Here is a 20,740-nt window from a genome sequence, read left to right as displayed (position 1 = left end):
ATCCATGGGGGAAGATATTGGGCCACCTGTTTTGCCCCTAGTTGCACTTTCAAGAGGCTTATCCCAGAAAAGGCTCCAAGCTAGAGTCCTGCATGGATACAAAATTTGTATCTGCATCCTCAAAAAAGCTGTGCTACAGTTCAGCTCGCTGCCAATTTGCAGGGTTCTAGAGACAAATTTTGTATCTGTAGCTGCAAAAGGAAGCTGTGCATGTGCAGGTTCTGCTCCAAAGTGGTACTTGCATGCATGGTGTTGGGCCAGGAGTTGGAATTTGATAATCTAGGGCTCCTGGCTGGAGTCAGGGAAGGCCCCCACAAGCCACTGCTGCAGCGGGACCCTTCACTTGGTAGCAAGGAAGGTGTAAAAGGAACCATGGGAACCATTTACTGCTGGTGCTTCCCCCCCACTGAAGGTGTTTCAGCTCTGGGGTGGGATGTGTGGGGCAGGGAGGGGAAGGGCGTGTTCCGCTCAGACTTGGATTTGTTTTATGGTCATAGCAGTGCTGCAGCTGCTTTGCCCTGTCTGCTTTGCCCTGAGTGCACCCTTGGGGGTGGCAGGAGTTCCTGCTTCCCTTGAGGGCTAGTGCCCTGGTGTGGTGAGGCTGGCATGGGCTGGGAGCTCACCTCTGGTGGCAGCTATGCTCAGCTAACCTCAGTTTGCGCCATGGGCTCCTGGTGAGTGCTAGTCCCTAAATGGGTTCTGCCCCAGGCCCTGGGGAGGGGATGGCAGAAGGGGAAGCTGAGGGGCTGCTTGCTGCAGACTCCAGGTGTGTGAATGGTGATGTTCCCAGGAACCACCCCCTTGGGTCGAGCGTGTGGACCTGCATGCTGTGGTTTGTCTCTGACAGCTCAGCCCTCTGCTCGTGTCGCACGCTGCCTGTGTGGTGAAAACAAAGCAAAGGGGCACAGTCCAATAGGGGCCTCCTGGGCTGCCCCCATAATGCCTCCTGTAAGTTGGCCTTGCTCTGGGGCGGAGCAGAGCCCCAGGACTCCTGCCTGGCCTGCCAACACTGGCTTTGCCCTCCTAGGGTCTTTCCAGCCACCACTCTCCAGCTGGGCCCTGCCCTTCAGCTGCCCTCCAGGTGGCTGCTGACTCAGTGCCCAGCCATTTCCCCTTCTGGCGAATGGTGGGGTTGGGGAACCAGGCCTGCTCTCTACTCCCGAGTGCCGGCACAGGGACCTTGTCAAGAGCAGGTGCTGTGTCCCTTCAGCTGCATTGCAGGGCTGCTCTACTTCCCCCCAGCCCATGCTGTTGTCACCCTTTTCTCAGCTGTGCCCCCATGGATTCCCCACAGAATCACAGGGCTGGAAGGGACCTCAGGAGGTCATCTAGTCCAGCCCCCTGCTTCAAGCAGGATCAACCCCTACTAAGTCATCCCAGCCAGGACCTTGTCCAGCCAGGACTTAAAAACCTTGAGGGATGGAGAATCCACCACCTCTCTGGGCAACGCATTCCAGTGCTTCACCACCCTCCTGGTGAAGTAGTTTTTCCTAATATCCAACCTACGCCTCTACCCCTTCAACTTCAGACCGTTACTCCTTGTTCTGCCATCTGACACCACTGAGAACAGTTTCTCACCCTCCTTTTTAGAGCTCCTCTTCAGGAAGTTGAAGGCTGCTGTTAAATCACCTCTAAGTCTTCTCTTCTGTAAACTAAACAAGCCCAAATCTCTCAGCCTATCCTCATAGGTTGTGTGCTCCAGCCCCTTAATCATTTGTGTTGCCCTTCGCTGAAGCTGCTCCAGCAAATCCACATTCTTTTTATACTGGGGGGCCCAAAACTGGACACAATATTCCTAATGTGGCCTCACCAGTGCTGAATAAAGAGGAATAACTACTTCTCTAGATCTGCTCGAAATGCTCCTCCTAATGCACCCTAGTATGCCGTTAGCCTTCTTGGCTACACGGGCACACTGTTTACTCATATCCAGCCTCTCATCCACCATAACCCCTAGGTCCCTTTCCATCATACTGCTGCTGAGCCAGTCGGTCCCCAGCCTATAACAATGTTTGGGATTGTTCTGCCCTGGGTGCAGGACTCTGCACTTCTCCGTATTGAACCGCATCAGATTTCTTTTGGCCCAGTCCTCCAATTTATCCAGGTCACTCCGGATTCTCTCTCTACCCTCCAATGTATCTACCTCTCCCCCTAGTTTTGTGTCATCCGCAAACTTGCTGAGGGTGCAACCCAGTCCCTCATCCAGGTCGTTAATAAAGATGTTGAACGACACTGGCCCCAGAACCGAGCCTTGTGGCACTCCACTTGAAACAGACCGCCATCCAGATATTGAGCCATTGACCGCTACCTGTTGGGCCTGACCATCAAGCCAGCTTTCTATCCATCTTATGGTCCGAGGATCCAATCCATATTTCCTTAACTTATGGACAAGAATGTCGTGGGACACCGAATCAAAAGCCTTGCTGAAGTCAAGGTGTATCACATCCACTGACTTCCCCACGTCTGCAGAGCTTGTTACCTCGTCATAGAAGCTAATCAGATTGGTCAGGGCAGGACTTGCCCCTGGTGAATCCATGTTGGCTACTTTTGATCACTTTCGCCTCTTCCAAGTGCTCCAGAATGGATTCCTTGAGCATTCCCTCCATTATTTTCCCAGGGATTGAGGTAAGGCTGACGGGTCTATAGTTCCCTGGATTGTCCTTCTTTCCTTTTCTAAAGATGGGCACTACGTTTGCCTTCCTCCAGTCATCTGGTATCTCCCCCGATCGCCAAGAGTCTTCAAGGATAATGGCCAAAGGTTCAGCAATGACCTCTGCCAATTCCCTCAGTACCCTGGGGTGCATTAAATCCAGACCCATGGACTTGTGCACATCTAGTTTTTCTAGATAGCTCAGAACTTGTTCCTTCCCCACAGATGGCTGCCCTCCACCTTCCCATACTGCATCGTCTAGGACCGTCCTGGGGAAGTTCACTTTGTCTGTGAAGACTGAGGCAAAAATAGCATTGAGTACTTCAGCTTTTCCTGCATCATCTGTCACTAGGTTACCTCCCTCATCCAGTAATGGCCCCACACCACCTCTGATAACCTGTTTATTGTTCACATGCCTGCAGAAACCCTTCTTGTTACTCTTCACATCCCTTGCCAGCTGCAGTTCCAATTGTGGTTTTGCTTTTCTGATTACCCGGCATTCTCCAGCCATATGTTTATACTCCTCCTTATTCAACTGTCCACGTTTCCATTTCTTGTATGCATTCTTTTTGAATTTAAGCTGACTAATGATTTCCCTGTTAAGCCACGTTGGTTGCCTACCATGTTTGCATTTCTTACTATGCAGCAGGATTGTTTGTTCCTGTGCCTTCAGTAAGACTTCTTGAAAATACTTCCATTTCTCTTCAACTCTTTTTTCCTTCATCTTCATTTCCCAAGGGATCCTGCTCATCCAGTCTCTCAGGGAATCAAAGTCTGCTCTTCTGAAATCAAGGGTCTGTATGTTACTGCTCACCCTTCTTCCTTTCGTCCGGATCCTGAAATCTACAATCTCATGGTCGCTGCAGCCCAGGTTCCCTTCCACTTCTATTTCTTCTACTAGTTCTTCCCTGTTTGTAAGCAGCAGGTCAAGTTGCTTGTGAGCAGCAGGTCAAGTTGTGCACGGCCCCTGGTCAGTTCCTTCAGCACTTGTACCAAGAAGTTATCTCCAGCATTCTCCAAGACCTTCCTGGACTGTCCGTGTGCTGCTGTATGGGTCTCCCAACAAATGTCCCGATGATTGAAGTCTCCCATGAGAACCAGGGCCTGTGATTTGGAAGCTTCACTTAGCTGCCTGAAGAAATCCCCATCTACCTCCTCTCCCTGATCTGGGGGTCTATAACAGACACCAACTACAACATCACCTCTGTTACTCCCACCGCTGAGCTTCATCCAACACGTGCATGGCTCTGTTCAGCCTCCTGTCTGAAGTGCCGGTCCCTTAGCCAGCCACACAACATCCCTGCTGCCTCAGCCCCAGCTCCAGGAAGGGTCGCATCTGCTGGCCCTACAGCTCTTCTTCTGCTGACCTGCTGGGCCCTGTGTGGAGGTGGGAGGGGAGGTTGCTGGGAAAGTCGGGTTGTGGGAATGCGTCTCAAGGCAATGGCTCAGAGGTGACGTGGTCTGTGTCTCAGTGCACCTGTGTGGGGAGGTGAGTGCTGCATTTCCTCCGGCCGGCCGGGCCGGTGCTGGTGTTGAGGGCTGGAGGTAGAAGCTGCAGACAGGATAGAACATTGTAACAGGTGTTTGCCGGGAGAACAGCTTCCCTTGCTCGTTCTCCATCCAGCCTTGCTCTGAACTGAGACCAGGGATTTCTGTGTAAAAACTCCATCCCAGGCAGTCCCAAGCTACTGGCTTCCACAGCCTCACTTGTGCAAGAGGGGAAAATATTTCCTTGCACTGCAGGGCCCAAGCGCTCACGTGGAACTCATGAGGAAAGTGCAAAAGAGGAAGATCTCGGACAATGAGAAGAGCTGCTGAGACTGAAGGACAACGGGGGCACGCCTGGGGTCACCGGGAAGTTCTGTCTCAAGACAGAGTGAAAGGGGGGAGATGTGTAGATAACCCTTGTAGGCCGTGTGGAGCACAGGTCAAGAGTAGCTGTAGCATGACCGCGGTCTCTGGCCTGGGTGCTGCAGGGTCAGGCTGTATGGTCCCTGCTGCCTTCGATGCTTGCTCGTGAGTCTCAGGCTCACTGGCAGTGCTGAGATCCAGCACCAGGTGCTGTGAGTGCTCAGGCTGAGCCATGTGGACAGCTCTCACCCCTGAGCAGCTCTGTGTGCTGAGGAGAGAACAGTGGGCTGCTGTTAGTGCAGTGGTGCGAGCTGTACAGGTGTCAGATACACTGTGAACGCATTACCCCTTGAACCCGCACAGTTAGCCAGTACTCGTGGCCTTACAAGTTGTTCCCAGCAGCAGGAGAAGTAATGGTGGTGGAGTCAGGTTTCTTGGCAGCAAAAGCTGTTCATTTGCAAAGAATGTAATAAGTTCTGTTCCCTTGAATACAGCAGGAATCAAACCTCTGGGATGGTTTCCTTGTGCTCTATTCCGAGCCCCTTTCCAGCCCACACTGCACAAAAGCTCCTTCAGCTTTCTCTGGGATCACCCTTCGTGAGGACTCTGGTTGGCCTCTGCTGTCTGCTCTGTCAGGCTACCTGGCGTTTCTGGGTTCTGCTGCATCTGCTCTCCCCCACCCCGCTATTACATGCACACCTCCCCCCAAACACACACAGCTCCACCAAAACAGTACCCATCCCTCTGTGTGTGCATTCAGCCTCCAAGGCGCCCACCACCCCCACAGCTTGGACTCTGGTGGGCTTGGCGCATGGCCTGTGTTTTGAGTCGGGGTGGTGGGGTGCTGTCTCAGGCCAATGGAGCTTGACTATTGTGTCCATTGTGCCAGCTTGAAAGGCTCTGCCACAAGCACACACTAGCGTTAGCAACCATAGCTCTGCCTGGCCCTCCATCCCAACGTGTGCTCTACTCCCCTAACAAGCACACCCATATGTGCCCACCTCCCCCCGGAACAATAGCGTGTCTTCGGAAAAACGTTTCTGGCTGTTGCTCCTCCCTTAGGCAGGAGCCTCTGCAGGTGCCTGGCCTCAGGCTGGCGGAGGAGGAGTAATATGCTAGAATGAATCCCTGGCCTCTTGTGAACATCCCAGGAAGGTGCTGAGTGCCAGAGATGACAGAGGATTGGGTGTTCAAATAAGCTGCCTGGGAACCCGCCCTAAAAAGACACAGAAAAACGAAGGCTCCAAAGGTCAAATTCCAGGATGCCCTCCCCACTGCAAAGAAGTCCAATAGACCTTTCACCCCAAATCAGACTCTGGGTGTTTGTCTGCCGTAGAACTCGGCTGTGCCTCTGTATGTCGGGGTGCCTGCTCTGGTTCCTGCAGGCTCATGTTGCACATTCTGTGGTGTGCCCTGGCAGCAGCAAGGTGAAAGGGGTGAGATGTGGCCATGCCCAGCCTCTGGATCCCAACCTGGAGAGCTCCAAGCACCTGACACAACATGACTCCGAAGTACTAAACAAACTGCTTGAACAGGGAGCAGCCCCAATGAGCAGTAAGAGTGAAACTAGGAACAGCTTTGCATAAAAGCTGTCAATAAAAGGAATTTGTTGGTCACCAGCGGCACCTACTGGCTACCAGCAGATGTAGCTGAGAAACTACAACCAAGCAGTCCTGGAACACCTTACAGACTAACACATTTATTTGTTAGGTAATGAGCTTTCATGGGCAAGACCCACTTCTTTTGATTCTTCAGTCTGGAGAAGTGGGTCTTACCCATGAAAGCTCATCGCCTAATAAATAAATTTTCAGTCTTCAAGGTGCTACACAACTGCCTGTTTTTTGTGATTTCTTGTAACCGTTTGCCATATCCTTCCTTTTACTTGGTAGCACTTGTGTCTTGTTCATACGTTCGTTCTTACTGTGTCAGCTCAGCACTGTGCTTAAAGGACAGGGTGTATTTTCCCCAGTAGGCTACTCAGCTGTGTCGTGTTTTTGCGGCTCTGTGGTGTATCTAAGCTGCCCAGGTGAGTGTCAGGCACTGTGAGGCATGCACTTTGGGAAAGGTTGGGATGGAGGGTGAGTTGAGGGATCCCTGGTAACCCCGCAGGTGGGAGCCAGCGTGGGGCTGTAGCCAGGCTGCTGGGCTCAAGTTACATAATCACAACTGTCCAGCACACTCTGGGTGTGACCTGCAGGCTGGGGAGGCTGATGAGAGTGCAGGTGCTACAGCCTCAAAGCATTATCAGGCACACAGGGCAAGACGTGACAACTCCACACCTGTCTGGATCCAGCTGAATACCTTAACAACTCCCTGCCCTGCTCTGCCCCACTGGGGCGCCAGCACTGCCTGCAGCTCCAGCCTCCCTCCGAGGCTCATCTGACTGTCAAACGCCTGCCAGCTGTTCGCACCAGGACGGTGGCTGACAGGTGTGCAGGGAGCCTGGCTCAGGGAGCCGCGGTAGAGACTGCACTGGCTCGTGAACTGTTTGACCTGGTTCTTGTTGGGACAGTGTAGGACCCTGCAGAGACTTGCATCAGCCCCATGATGGCTCATGGGTTTGCAGGGGAGCCCTGCGGTGAGAGGGTCTCTGAGCCTGGTGACCTCAGAACCGTCTCAGATGACACCCATTCTGCTGTCACTTCTCCATGGTCAGGGACATGGAGCAGCACCAGTTTTCAAGCTGTGAGTGCTTGAAGTGCAGCAGCTATCTGGGGAGGGGCCTGGGCTGCAGCAGCTGCTCAATTAAGAGCTCAGCAGGGTCAACAAGTTCAAGTCATGATGAACTTCCAGTTCCCAGCCCATGCCACCGATTTCGTTACCTTAGCTGGCACTGTTTTGCAGCCCATCTGCATGGAACAACAGAGACCCTCATTGGCATGGTGCACCGCAGCCCTGGTGGGGAGTCTGGAGCTGATAACAATGGCTTTCCAAAGACAAATTTGTGAGGATTGCATGCAGCCATGGATCCTGAGGTCAGCAGAGCTCCGTGACCACCTAATCTGACCTCCTGTATTGGGTCAGATTAATATTTTGTGGGCCTGGTGCCACAAGTCTGTGGGCCCCCCATATCGTCATTATTGGTCCCTGCAAGTGTGGGTCCCACGTGGCAGTGCTATAGTATACTGGTAGGGAGTCCTAGAGGCATTTTTCATGTTGATCACACTCCTCTGCAATCTTGTGTGTACTGTCACACACGGCTCCTTGGGGCCCCAGTTTCGCTGTACACACATGTGGGTTACCAGTGTCCACTGGGAGCAGAAGTCTCCTGGTGATCGAGTGAAACGCCCCACAGATTTATCTCCCACCTCCTCCTCCTCCTCCATTGCACAGCCATGACTCCAAGACCACCTATTTCACCTGTCGCATGTGTCCTGGTCTCAGCTCAATACAAATCCACACAGCACTTATCTGATCACAAATCCCTTCTGCATAGGGGGACCATGGCGCCCTGTCCCAAGTAAGAGCCATGAAGATATGGGGGGGAGGGGTTGATCCTCGCAGCTCCACTGAGCCCCAGGGAGCCGGAAGGAGGTGGCAGCCACCAGCTTTCCCCGAGCCCAGGGGAAGGGGCAGCTGCCAGGGCTCTCCCGGAGCCCAGGGGAAGGGGCAGCTGCCAGGGCTCTCCCCGAGCCCAGGGGAAGGGGCAGCTGCCAGGGCTCTCCCGGAGCCCAGGGGAAGGGGAAGCTGCCAGGGCTCTCCCGGAGCCCAGGGGAAGGGGCAGCTGCCAGTGCTCTCCCGGAGCCCAGGGGAAGGGGCAGCTGCCAGTGCTCTCCCGGAGCCCAGGGGAAGGGGAAGCTGCCAGGGCTCTCCCGGAGCCCAGGGGAAGGGGCAGCTGCCAGTGCTCTCCCGGAGCCCAGGGGAAGGGGCAGCTGCCAGGGCTCTCCCGGAGCCCAGGGGAAGGGGCAGCTGCCAGGGCTCTCCCCGAGCCCAGGGGAAGGGGCAGCTGCCAGTGCTCTCCCGGAGCCCAGGGGAAGGGGCAGCTGCCAGGGCTCTCCCCGAGCCCAGGGGAAGGGGCAGCTGCCAGTGCTCTCCCGGAGCCCAGGGGAAGGGGAAGCTGCCAGGGCTCTCCCGGAGCCCAGGGGAAGGGGAAGCTGCCAGGGCTCTCCCGGAGCCCAGGGGAAGGGGAAGCTGCCAGGGCTCTCCCCGAGCCCAGGGGAAGGGGAAGCTGCCAGGGCTCTCCCCGAGCCCAGGGGAAGGGGAAGCTGCCAGGGCTCTCCTGGAGCCCAGGGGAAGGGGAAGCTGCCAGGGCTCTCCCCGAGCCCAGGGGAAGGGGAAGCTGCCAGGGCTCTCCCGGAGCCCAGGGGAAGGGGCAGCTGCCAGGGCTCTCCCGGAGCCCAGGGGAAGGGGAAGCTGCCAGTGCTCTCCCCGAGCCCAGGGGAAGGGGCAGCTGCCAGTGCTCTCCCCGAGCCCAGGGGAAGGGGAAGCTGCCAGGGCTCTCCCGGAGCCCAGGGGAAGGGGCAGCTGCCAGGGCTCTCCCGGAGCCCAGGGGAAGGGGCAGCTGCCAGGGCTCTCCCCGAGCCCAGGGGAAGGGGAAGCTGCCAGGGCTCTCCCGGAGCCCAGGGGAAGGGGCAGCTGCCAGTGCTCTCCCGGAGCCCAGGGGAAGGGGCAGCTGCCAGGGCTCTCCCGGAGCCCAGGGGAAGGGGCAGCTGCCAGGGCTCTCCCCGAGCCCAGGGGAAGGGGAAGCTGCCAGTGCTCTCCTGGAGCCCAGGGGAAGGGGAAGCTGCCAGGGCTCTCCTGGAGCCCAGGGGAAGGGGCAGCTGCCAGGGCTCTCCCCGAGCCCAGGGGAAGGGGAAGCTGCCAGGGCTCTCCCGGAGCCCAGGGGAAGGGGCAGCTGCCAGGGCTCTCCCGGAGCCCAGGGGAAGGGGAAGCTGCCAGTGCTCTCCCGGAGCCCAGGGGAAGGGGAAGCTGCCAGGGCTCTCCTGGAGCCCAGGGGAAGGGGAAGCTGCCAGGGCTCTCCCGGAGCCCAGGGGAAGGGGCAGCTGCCAGTGCTCTCCCCGAGCCCAGGGGAAGGGGAAGCTGCCAGGGCTCTCCCGGAGCCCAGGGGAAGGGGCAGCTGCCAGGGCTCTCCCGGAGCCCAGGGGAAGGGGCAGCTGCCAGGGCTCTCCCCGAGCCCAGGGGAAGGGGAAGCTGCCAGGGCTCTCCCGGAGCCCAGGGGAAGGGGAAGCTGCCAGTGCTCTCCCGGAGCCCAGGGGAAGGGGAAGCTGCCAGGGCTCTCCCGGAGCCCAGGGGAAGGGGCAGCTGCCAGGGCTCTCCCGGAGCCCAGGGGAAGGGGCAGCTGCCAGGGCTCTCCCGGAGCCCAGGGGAAGGGGAAGCTGCCAGGGCTCTCCCCGAGCCCAGGGGAAGGGGAAGCTGCCAGGGCTCTCCCGGAGCCCAGGGGAAGGGGCAGCTGCCAGGGCTCTCCCGGAGCCCAGGGGAAGGGGCAGCTGCCAGGGCTCTCCCGGAGCCCAGGGGAAGGGGAAGCTGCCAGGGCTCTCCCCGAGCCCAGGGGAAGGGGCAGCCACCAGCCCTCCCGCCACTTCCCTGAGGCTCAGGGAGGTGACCTAGTGCTCTCTGGCCAGCAGCTGCAGCCAGCTGGGGGAGGGCCCAAATATGGGGACAATTAGTCCTGTTTAAAGAATAAGTCAGGGCTCCTTTTTGGCATCCCAAAACCAGGTCCGTCCTGCCTAATATGGGACAGATGGTCACCTCGCACCTGCAGCACCCGACAGAGTGGAACAATTTTCAGTTGCTGTGATTGGAGGCTGTTGGGAGCCGTGTTGTAAGACTGTCCCAGGGAACAAGGAGAGGCTGAGGACTCATTGTTCTTTTGTTCCACTCTTTGTTTCTGTGGGAAATCATCAATGCAGACTTACGGTCTTCTTGTTAAAAGAAGGAAACTGAAAACCTGGCAGTGGCGCTTGACAGCAGCAGGGCTAGTCCCAGCGAGCGCTGCGACGATGTCAGCATTTGTTGTTCAATTGTGTCCTATTTTTTCTACACCAAATGATAGAGGGTCAGCGTCTGGCTTGGGAGAAATGACGTGGCAGCTGCCCAGACTAAACTCATGTGCTCCTGGTTGTGGTGGGAAGGTAGGCGCCAGATTCCCTGGTGGAGTGCTAGATAAATCTGGAAGGAAAAGCCCATTTCTGCTTCCCTGGCTGTGGACATAGAGTCAAATCCTCCTGTGTGCCAGGGATTGTGCCAAAAGCTGCCCACAGTTTTCCTGTCCTTACTGGTCATGTTGACTGCTCCAGCTGGGTCCACACACCTCCCTGGCCAGGCTGCAGACAGAGGTGCACTGTCCACCCCTTCCTTCTTGGGGTGCAGCCAGCGAAGGCCACCAGCCTCCCCAAGCCAGTCTGGGGAAGACTTCTGAGGGGGAGATCTGAGCCAGCGCTGCCTGGGCACTCACAGCCCCATACGCTCCTAGTGGCCAGCTCGCCATGCACAGCACGTGCTGTGCAGAGGTCTCACAGCTTCCTCCTCCCTTTCCTGCAGCTCGTGGCCAAGGCAAGACTGGGAAATGCAGCCCTTCCCTTCCCCACAGCCAGCTATCTAGGCGGGAATTGGCCAGGGCACTACGGCTCCCAGGATGCCTTGAGTTCCCACACTCTGCCCTGTGGGTTCCTGCCCAGCACAACGGGGAGGGGAGAGAAACGGGGCCTTTCAGAGCTTGGGGCTGGGGCCAAGGCACACATGGCCCAAAGGTAAATCAGCCACTGCCAGCGTTACACAGGCCAGCAAGCTGCCCTGACTCCCTTCCTGTCTGAGCTGAGCTGAGCTGAGCTGAGCTGGTAGCCAGCCAGCCAGTCCTGACAATGCATCTGGCAGCCGTGTGCCTTGCTGCTCGCCCCTTCAGAGAGTCCTTCTTTAGCCCGGCAGATATTGGCAATGGAAGCCCAGAGGCAAGTGCACAGGCTGTCTGTCTCTGGCTGGCTGGCTGGCTGGCTGGCAGCACCAGTTTGCAGGGTTCAGGCTCCTTTGCATGACAATGTCAGAGCCAGCTGGTTAGTCAGTAACTTTTGGTTCCAGCTGAAGCAACATGTTGCTGGGCTTCCCGGCACCTTGGAGCGCCTTGGAGGGCACATGCCGGGGAGACGCACGGCAGTAATTTGGCCAGGTAACTAGCAAATCCCAGAGAGCCGAGCAGAGCTCACACAATCCGTGGCTGGGCCATGCTCTGGCCTGGACCTCTCTGCTGTCTGTGGTCCCAGGCCTGCACAGCCATCAGGCCGCGGTGTGTGAGTTACCTGCTGTTCCTGGCCGCGGGCTCGTTGCTCACGTCAAAGAGAAGAGTTGGATCTGTTGCTCACCACAGACGGGATGTGCACAAACCCTCTCCTTTTGCCAGTGGGGACTCACTGATGAGGGACAAGAGCAATGGGGCTGCCGCAGGCCTCCTCTGCGTGTGCCTGAGCCTAGCAGGTGCTTCTGACATTCCTGGGAAGGAGCCAGCCATCCTCGTGGGGTTTTGCCTTTGTCTCTTGCTAGGTGCGATGGCTAGAATGTGCCAACAGGCAAGAGGCTGAGCGAGACATCTCACAACCTTTGCAGCTGCTTTCAAATTACAGTGACTACCCCACAGCTGTGGGGCTGTGGTCCAACCTTGCCCCACCATGAGACACTGCAGAGCAGTAGCCTTTGGGGTGGAGGCTGTGCCTGGTTCCCAGCTGTGGAAAGCTGGTGCCGCCACCCTGATCTCACCACCTCTCCCCAGCATGGTGGGACACACAGGGCTCAGAAAAGGCACAGCACAGCTGCCAACTCTCCTCCAGCAGAGCCTGGCGAGGCTGCTCTGCCTCACCCCCCGGGGCAGGCACCAGCACGGAAACCTGGAACCGGCTCCCTGCCTTCTGCCTCCCACGCTCCTGTGCTGAGCAGCACTGGGTGCAGAAGCTCATCCTCACCGGCTGCCTGCTAAACTGCTGAGCTCTGGCAGCGGGACAGGCTGAAGGCAAAGCACAGGCTGGTGTTACCCTGGGGAACTTGGCAGGATGCCAGTGCCCCATTTCCCCCCTGCAACACATCCACCTCCCTTTCCCCTGTCACAGCTTCACCCAGTGCAGTGATGTCTGAGTCTGCTGACAGCCGGGGATCAGCTTCGTGCCCCTCCACCTCCCTGGGCATTAACACCACCTGCTCACCCTGCCCTGCAGAGGTCTGATGGCTTTAGCTGCTGGCTGGGCGACAGGGGCAATGGGAAGAGAAACAAAGGTCAGGTGGCGTGTGGATTCCCTCGGGAGCGCACTGAGGCTGTGTCACAGGGATGCTGGAGCAGGGCGGCACTGCAGTGCTAGACGGTCACAGCTGTGTTACTCTGGGGCCTGAGAAAACCACCTCCCAATCGGCTCCCTGCGGGGGAGCATCCCCCACCCCCCCAACAGCTACTGGATTTACTGTGCAAAGTATAGGGGATCCATGCCCCTACAGCTGCACCTCTGCAGCGTGTCACTGAGCAACTTGCCCCGAGGCGCCACACAGAGGCCAGGCCTGCCCATGACCTTCACACACCCGGCCACGTGAGAGCCTGGGGAAGGGATGCAGGGGCCGAGGAAGTGCCTGGTTCCAGGCTTAGATCCTGCCCCTGCTGAAACCCTGCACAGTACGGCTCCCCCAGCCAGAGTGCCGCTCCGCCCGGGCAGCGCAAGGGGCTGGGACCGGCTTCCAGGAGAACAACCAGACCTGGGCTCTGCTGGTCAGTGGAAAAGGTTTATTTGGCGCCCAGCTCCCAGAACTCCAAGCGTGCGGTGCCTGCCCGAGAACCGAAACGGGGCAGGCAGTGCTGGAAAGGGGCATCCTGAGCAAGATAACGGCCACGTAGCAGGGCCAGGGGCTCTTTGGGGCTGCGCTGCGGTTGCTGCACTCCTGCCCCAGGAAGGGCCTGGCTCTCAGCAGAGAACCTGGCACCTCCCAGGGAAGCCGGCGGTCGGTAGGGCAGAGCAGGAGCCTGGGGCTGCAGAGTGGGTTGTGGAACTGCTGGGTCACTGGCACCGTCACTCCTCTTGGATTCTTCTGTGTCCTGTCACTTGATCCTGGTGAAAGTATTTGTGCCGACCCTGCAGGGACGCGCACTCGCTTAGTGTGCTCAGGACTGCCCCGCACAGGAGGGGAGGCAGGGCCTTACCTGAGATGCACAGCAGCCCACAGAGGCACCTTCTGCAGGCTCCATCTCAGGGGGCACCAGCCCAGAGAGGCAGAGTGGCTGTGAGCCCTCCATTCGAACCTGGCCTCAGGGCCCTCGGTAGCACCCTGGGGCTCTGCAGGCTACATCCCCGGACACACCCTCCGGGGTGGGTTGGCAAGGGCTCTTCTTCCCTGGCACTGACTCAGCTCCCAGGGGAGCTCCCCTCACCACCCCAGCGGGCTGCTCGCCCATTAGCAAGTTCCTGGAGAAGAGCTGTGGGGGGACCTGGCCTGGCCTGGCCCAGCCTCACCCTCGGGGAATCACACACAGTCCTGGGGTTTGGCAAACCCAGAAAATCCAGCAAACCCTCCCCATCCCGCAGCAAGATGCACAGCTTCCTTTGACAGGCCAGAAGAGACCACTGAGGTCTGCGTCCAACCCCTCCCACCGGAATGGCACCGGCCCTGGGAGCGGGCTGATCCCCTCCCCTCCCACGCACAGCACAGGCCCCAGGACTGGTCCAGCCCCTCCCAGCACAGCACAGGCCCCAGGACTGGTCCAGCCCCTCCCTGCACAGCACAGGCCCCGGACTCACGGGGTCCCGTTGCACAGCACAGGCCCCAGGACTGGTCCAGCCCCTCCCTGCACAGCACAGGCCCCAGGACTGGTCCAGCCCCTCCCTGCACAGCACAGGCCCCGGACTCACGGGGTCCCGTTGCACAGCACAGGCCCTGGGGCTTTTCCCCCAGCATCCAGCGAACATGAACTGGGAGGAGACAGCGACAGGGCCACGCTCATGGGCAGCACCTGGGCTCCTGGCCGTTCTGTGCCCAGTCACCCACCTGGTCGCTCTCCAGTCGTTGCTGGGGCCTCTGACCTCCTCACGCAGCAGCCAGGTGGTGTGCAGGGACTCTTCTCCTTTGTCATCCAGGAAGCATTGGCCCACAAAGACGGTCATGGAGTCTGGCGGAGACTCTGCCAGGTGTTAAGTGACAGAGCCATTGCTGTGCGCCCCAGGACCCCCGCCCCCCCCGACGTCCCCAGCCAGAGCCCTGGGCCCCTGGGAAATCACTGTGTGTCACTGGTCACACTCTCAGCGACCTACTGTGCCCACTGCAGCAGCTCCAATGCCGCGCCAGGCCGGTGCAGTGACCCATGGCGGGGCAGGTGAGGCACAAGGCAGTGGGCCGCAGAGAGGGGCAGTGGGGAGACGACGGAGCGCCGGGGTGGAACGGGGCGCTGCCTGAAGGTGGAGCCAGAGGTCTGTGCGGCAGGGGCAATTTCGACCCTGCACCTCTGCCCTGGCTTCCCTCCTATGCCTGGGCCAGGTGGGGCTGCCTGACACCCCTGATTCCCAGGGCAAGCCCTGCGTCCTGCAATAGAAATGTGCTGTGGGGCTGCCAGGTTCCCTGCCCGTGGAGACCCAGTGATCCAGGGGGCCTGGCAGCCCCATGGGACACTTGTGTAAATGCGGGTTGTGGGGGCTCCATGGCTGGAGCTGGTGTGGCTAGTCTGTCGGCTAAGTATTCTGAATATCTGGCAACCCTTGTGCCAGGCCAGGCCAGGGCAGGCCTGGACCCGAGCAGTGCGTCTGAGAGACGGGCTCTGCCTGTCACGCAACGGGACGCTGCAGAACTCTCCTTCCGACCCGACGGACCCCCTGCCCTGGTGCTCCAGGGTCACTCTGAGCCAGGGTAGGCAACAAGGGGCCTGCGACCTGGAGGTGGCTCACTGGGGTTAGCCTCTGGCAGGATGCCAGATGCTTTATGTGCCAGAGCATCTGCCGTCATGGCCCTTTCCAGCTCCCACTGGCTGCGGTTCGCCAGTCCCAGCCAACAGGAGCTGCAGGAAGTGGCATGGGCCGGACCTGGCTGCGCCCGTCCTTGCGCCCACCTCACACGGAGGGCAGCGGAGATGCCACCAGCATCCAAGCTGTGTGAGCTCACTCCGTACCTGCAGGGGAAGTGCTGAAATGCCTCTCACTGGTGCCCCTCCCAGCCCTGTCCAGCAGCGTGGGGGTCACTGGCGCCTCTCCCAGCCCTGCCCAGCAGCGTGGGGGTCACTGGTGCCCCTCCCAGCCCTGTCCAGCAGCGTGGGGGTCACTGGTGCCCCTCCCAGCCCTGCCCAGCAGCGTGGGGGTCACTGGTGCCTCTCCCAGCCCTGCCCAGCAGCGTGGGGGTCACTGGTGCCCCTCCCAGCCCTGCCCAGCAGCGTGGGGGTCGCTGGTGCCCCTCCCAGCCCTGCCCAGCAGCATGGGGGTCACTGGTGCCCCTCCCAGCCCTGCCCAGCAGCGTGGGGGTCACTGGCGCCTCTCCCAGCCATGCCCAGCAGCGTGGGGGTCACTGGTGCCCCTCCCAGCCCTGCCCAGCAGCGTGGGGGTCACTGGCGCCTCTCCCAGCCCTGCCCAGCAGCGTGGGGGTCACTGGTGCCCCTCCCAGCCCTGCCCAGCAGCGTGGGGGTCGCTGGTGCCCCTCCCAGCCCTGCCCAGCAGCATGGGGGTCCCTGGTGCCCCTCCCAGCCCTGCCCAGCAGCGTGGGGGTCACTGGTGCCCCTCCCAGCCCTGCCCAGCAGCGTGGGGGTCACTGGTGCCTCTCCCAGCCCTGCCCAGCAGCGTGGGGGTCGCTGGTGCCCCTCCCAGCCCTGCCCAGCAGCGTGGGGGTCACTGGGACATCTCCTGCCTATTTGCTCCCCTGCCGGGAGGCCAGTTCCAAATCCCACTGCTGTCTCCTCTGCACCATCTCCAGGATCACAGGCGCTGACTTCAGCATTTCCCGGCACTGCTGCACTGCTGCTTTGCCCGATTCCCCATGCCCCACCGCGCCTGCCCCACTGTGCCCTCCCCAGGCCCCCCAACCTCACTCCACCCCGCCTGCCCCACTGTGCCCTCCCCAAGGCCCCAACCTCACTCCACCCCGGCTGCCCCACTGTGCCCTCCCCAGGCCCCCCAACCTCACTCCACCCCGCCTGCCCCACTGTGCCCTCCCCAAGGCCCCAACCTCACTCCACCCCGGCTGCCCCACTGTGCCCTCCCCAGGCCCCCCAACCTCACTCCACCCCGCCTGCCCCACTGTGCCCTCTCCAGGCCCCCCAACCTCACTCCACCCCGCCTGCCCCACTGTGCCCTCCCCAGGCCCCCCAACCTCACTCCACCCCGCCTGCCCCACTGTGCCCTCTCCAGGCCCCAACCTCACTCCACCCCTCCTGCCCCATTGTGCCCTCCCCAAAGCCCCACCCTTGTCCACCCCGCCTGCCCCACTGTGCCCTCCCCAAGGCCCCAACCTCACTCCACCCCTCCTGCCCCACTGTGCCCTCCCCAGGCCCCCCAACCTCACTCCACCCCGCCTGCCCCACTGTGCCCTCCCCAAGGCCCTGACCTCACTCCACCCCGCCTGCCCCACTGTGCCCTCCCCAGGCCCCCCAACCTCACTCCACCCCTCCTGCCCCACTGTGCCCTCCCCAAGGCCCCAACCTCACTCCACCCCGGCTGCCCCACTGTGCCCTCCCCAAGGCCCCAACCTCACTCCACCCCGGCTGCCCCACTGTGCCCTCCCCAAGGCCCCAACCTCACTCCACCCCTCCTGCCCCACTGTGCCCTCTCCAAGGCCCTGACCTCACTCCACCCCTCCTGCCCCACTGTGCCCTCCCCAAGGCCCCACCCTTGTCCACCCCGCCTGCCCCACTGTGCCCTCCCCAGGCCCCCCAACCTCACTCCACCCCGCCTGCCCCACTGTGCCCTCCCCAGGCCCCCCAACCTCACTCCACCCCGCCTGCCCCACTGTGCCCTCCCCAAGGCCCCACCCTTGTCCACCCCGCCTGCCCCACTGTGCCCTCCCCAGGCCCCCCAACCTCACTCCACCCCGCCTGCCCCACTGTGCCCTCCCCAAGGCCCCAACCTCACTCCACCCCGGCTGCCCCACTGTGCCCTCCCCAGGCCCCCCAACCTCACTCCACCCCGCCTGCCCCACTGTGCCCTCCCCAAGGCCCCAACCTCACTCCACCCCGGCTGCCCCACTGTGCCCTCCCCAGGCCCCCCAACCTCACTCCACCCCGCCTGCCCCACTGTGCCCTCTCCAGGCCCCCCAACCTCACTCCACCCCGCCTGCCCCACTGTGCCCTCCCCAGGCCCCCCAACCTCACTCCACCCCGCCTGCCCCACTGTGCCCTCTCCAGGCCCCAACCTCACTCCACCCCTCCTGCCCCATTGTGCCCTCCCCAAAGCCCCACCCTTGTCCACCCCGCCTGCCCCACTGTGCCCTCCCCAAGGCCCCAACCTCACTCCACCCCTCCTGCCCCACTGTGCCCTCCCCAGGCCCCCCAACCTCACTCCACCCCGCCTGCCCCACTGTGCCCTCCCCAAGGCCCTGACCTCACTCCACCCCGCCTGCCCCACTGTGCCCTCCCCAGGCCCCCCAACCTCACTCCACCCCTCCTGCCCCACTGTGCCCTCCCCAAGGCCCCAACCTCACTCCACCCCGGCTGCCCCACTGTGCCCTCCCCAAGGCCCCAACCTCACTCCACCCCGGCTGCCCCACTGTGCCCTCCCCAAGGCCCCAACCTCACTCCACCCCTCCTGCCCCACTGTGCCCTCTCCAAGGCCCTGACCTCACTCCACCCCTCCTGCCCCACTGTGCCCTCCCCAAGGCCCCACCCTTGTCCACCCCGCCTGCCCCACTGTGCCCTCCCCAGGCCCCCCAACCTCACTCCACCCCGCCTGCCCCACTGTGCCCTCCCCAGGCCCCCCAACCTCACTCCACCCCGCCTGCCCCACTGTGCCCTCCCCAAGGCCCCACCCTTGTCCACCCCGCCTGCCCCACTGTGCCCTCCCCAGGCCCCCCAACCTCACTCCACCCCGCCTGCCCCACTGTGCCCTCCCCAAGGCCCCAACCTCACTCCACCCCGGCTGCCCCACTGTGCCCTCCCCAGGCCCCCCAACCTCACTCCACCCCGCCTGCCTCACTGTGCCCTCCCCAGGCCCCCCAACCTCACTCCACCCCGCCTGCCCCACTGTGCCCTCCCCAGGCCCCCCAACCTCACTCCACCCCTCCTGCCCCACTGTGCCCTCCCCAAGGCCCCAACCTCACTCCACCCCGCCTGCCCCACTGTGCCCTCTCCAAGGCCCCAACCTCACTCCACCCCGCCTGCCCCACTGTGCCCTCCCCAAGGCCCCAACCTCACTCCACCCCGCCTGCCCCACTGTGCCCTCCCCAAGGCCCCAACCTCACTCCACCCCGCCTGCCCCACTGTGCCCTCCCCAAGGCCCCAACCTCACTCCACCCCGCCTGCCCCACTGTGCCCTCCCCAAGGCCCCAACCTCACTCCACCCCGCCTGCCCCACTGTGCCCTCCCTAAGGCCCCAACCTCACTCCACCCCGCCTGCCCCACTGTGCCCTCCCCAAGGCCCCAACCTCACTCCACCCCCCCTGCCCCACTGTGCCCTCTCCAAGGCCCCAACCTCACTCCACCCCGCCTGCCCCACTGTGCCCTCCCCAAGGCCCCAACCTCACTCCACCCCCCCTGCCCCACTGTGCCCTCTCCAAGGCCCCACCCTTGTCCACCCTGCCTGCCCCACTGTGCCCTCCCCAGGCCCCCCAACCTCACTCCACCCCCCCTGCCCCACTCTGCCCTCCCCAAGGCCCCACCCTTGTCCACCCCCCCTGCCCCACTGTGCCCTCTCCAAGGCCCCACCCTTGTCCACCCTGCCTGCCCCACTGTGCCCTCCCCAAGGCCCCAACCTCACTCCACCCCCCCTGCCCCACTCTGCCCTCCCCAAGGCCCCACCCTTGTCCACCCCGCCTGCCCCACTGTGCCCTCCCCAAGGCCCCAACCTCACTCCACCCCGCCTGCCCCACTGTGCCCTCTCCAAGGCCCTGACCTCACTCCACCCTGCCTGCCCCACTGTGCCCTCCCCAAGGCCCCAACCTCACTCCACCCCCCCTGCCCCACTCTGCCCTCCCCAAGGCCCCACCCTTGTCCACCCCGCCTGCCCCACTGTGCCCTCCCCAAGGCCCCAACCTCACTCCACCCCGCCTGCCCCACTGTGCCCTCTCCAAGGCCCTGACCTCACTCCACCCCGCCTGCCCCACTGTGCCCTCCCCAAGGCCCCAACCTCACTCCACCCCTCCTGCCCCACTGTGCCCTCTCCAGGCCCTGACCTCACTCCACCCCTCCTGCCCCACTGTGCCCTTCCCAAGGCCCTGACCTCACTCCACCCCGCCTGCCCCACTGTGCCCTCCCCAAGGCCCCACCCTTGTCCACCCCGCCTGCCCCACTGTGCCCTCCCCAGGCCCCCCAACCTCACTCCACCCCTCCTGCCCCACTGTGCCCTCTCCAAGGCCCTGACCTCACTCCACCCCTCCTGCCCCATTGTGCCCTCCCCAAAGCCCCAACCTCACTCCACCCCGGCTGCCCCACTGTGCCCTCCCCAAGGCCCTGACCTCACTCCACCCCTCCTGCCCCACTGTGCCCTCCCCAAGGCCCTGACCTCACTCCACCCCACCTGCCCCACTGTGCCCTCCCCAAGGCCCTGACTTCACTCCACCCCACCTGCCCCACTGTGCCCTCCCCAAGTCCCCAACCTCACTCCACCCTGCCTGCCCCACTGTGCCCTCCCCAAGGCCCTGACCTCACTCCACCCCGGCTGCCCCACTGTGCCCTCCCCAAGGCCCCAACCTCACTCCACTCCGCCTGCCCCACTGTGCCCTCCCCAGGCCCCCCAACCTCACTCCACCCCTCCTGCCCCACTGTGCCCTCCCCAAGGCCCCAACCTCACTCCACCCCGCCTGCCCCACTGTGCCCTCCCCAAGGCCCCAACCTCACTCCACCCCGCCTGCCCCACTGTGCCCTCCCCAGGCCCCCCAACCTCACTCCACCCCGCCTGCCCCACTGTGCCCTCCCCAAGGCCCCACCCTTGTCCACCCCGCCTGCCCCACTGTGCCCTCCCCAGGCCCCCCAACCTCACTCCACCCCGCCTGCCCCACTGTGCCCTCCCCAAGGCCCCAACCTCACTCCACCCCGGCTGCCCCACTGTGCCCTCCCCAGGCCCCCCAACCTCACTCCACCCCGCCTGCCCCACTGTGCCCTCCCCAAGGCCCCAACCTCACTCCACCCCGGCTGCCCCACTGTGCCCTCCCCAGGCC

At 62.0% G+C, this 20,740-nt stretch overlaps 1 protein-coding gene across 1 annotated transcript in view; it reads right to left on the bottom strand.

Moving 5' to 3' along the window:
- Positions 1-13,175: 13,175 nt before the first annotated feature.
- The window catches only part of LOC142013915 (avidin-like), a 32,409-nt gene continuing 24,844 nt past the window's right edge, over positions 13,176-20,740 (bottom strand). The window contains exons 3-4 of the mRNA XM_074995924.1: positions 14,447-14,579; positions 13,176-13,536 (exon numbers count right to left, since the gene is read on the bottom strand). Coding sequence (XP_074852025.1) covers positions 13,503-13,536; positions 14,447-14,579 — 167 coding nt within the window. The 3' untranslated portion in view covers positions 13,176-13,502. The remainder of the gene's footprint in view (positions 13,537-14,446; positions 14,580-20,740) is intronic.

The sequence above is a fragment of the Carettochelys insculpta genome, chromosome 5 (assembly GCF_033958435.1).
Source record: "Carettochelys insculpta isolate YL-2023 chromosome 5, ASM3395843v1, whole genome shotgun sequence".
Lineage (NCBI taxonomy): Eukaryota > Metazoa > Chordata > Testudines > Carettochelyidae > Carettochelys > Carettochelys insculpta.
This window is presented reverse-complemented; position numbering and strand designations above follow the sequence as displayed.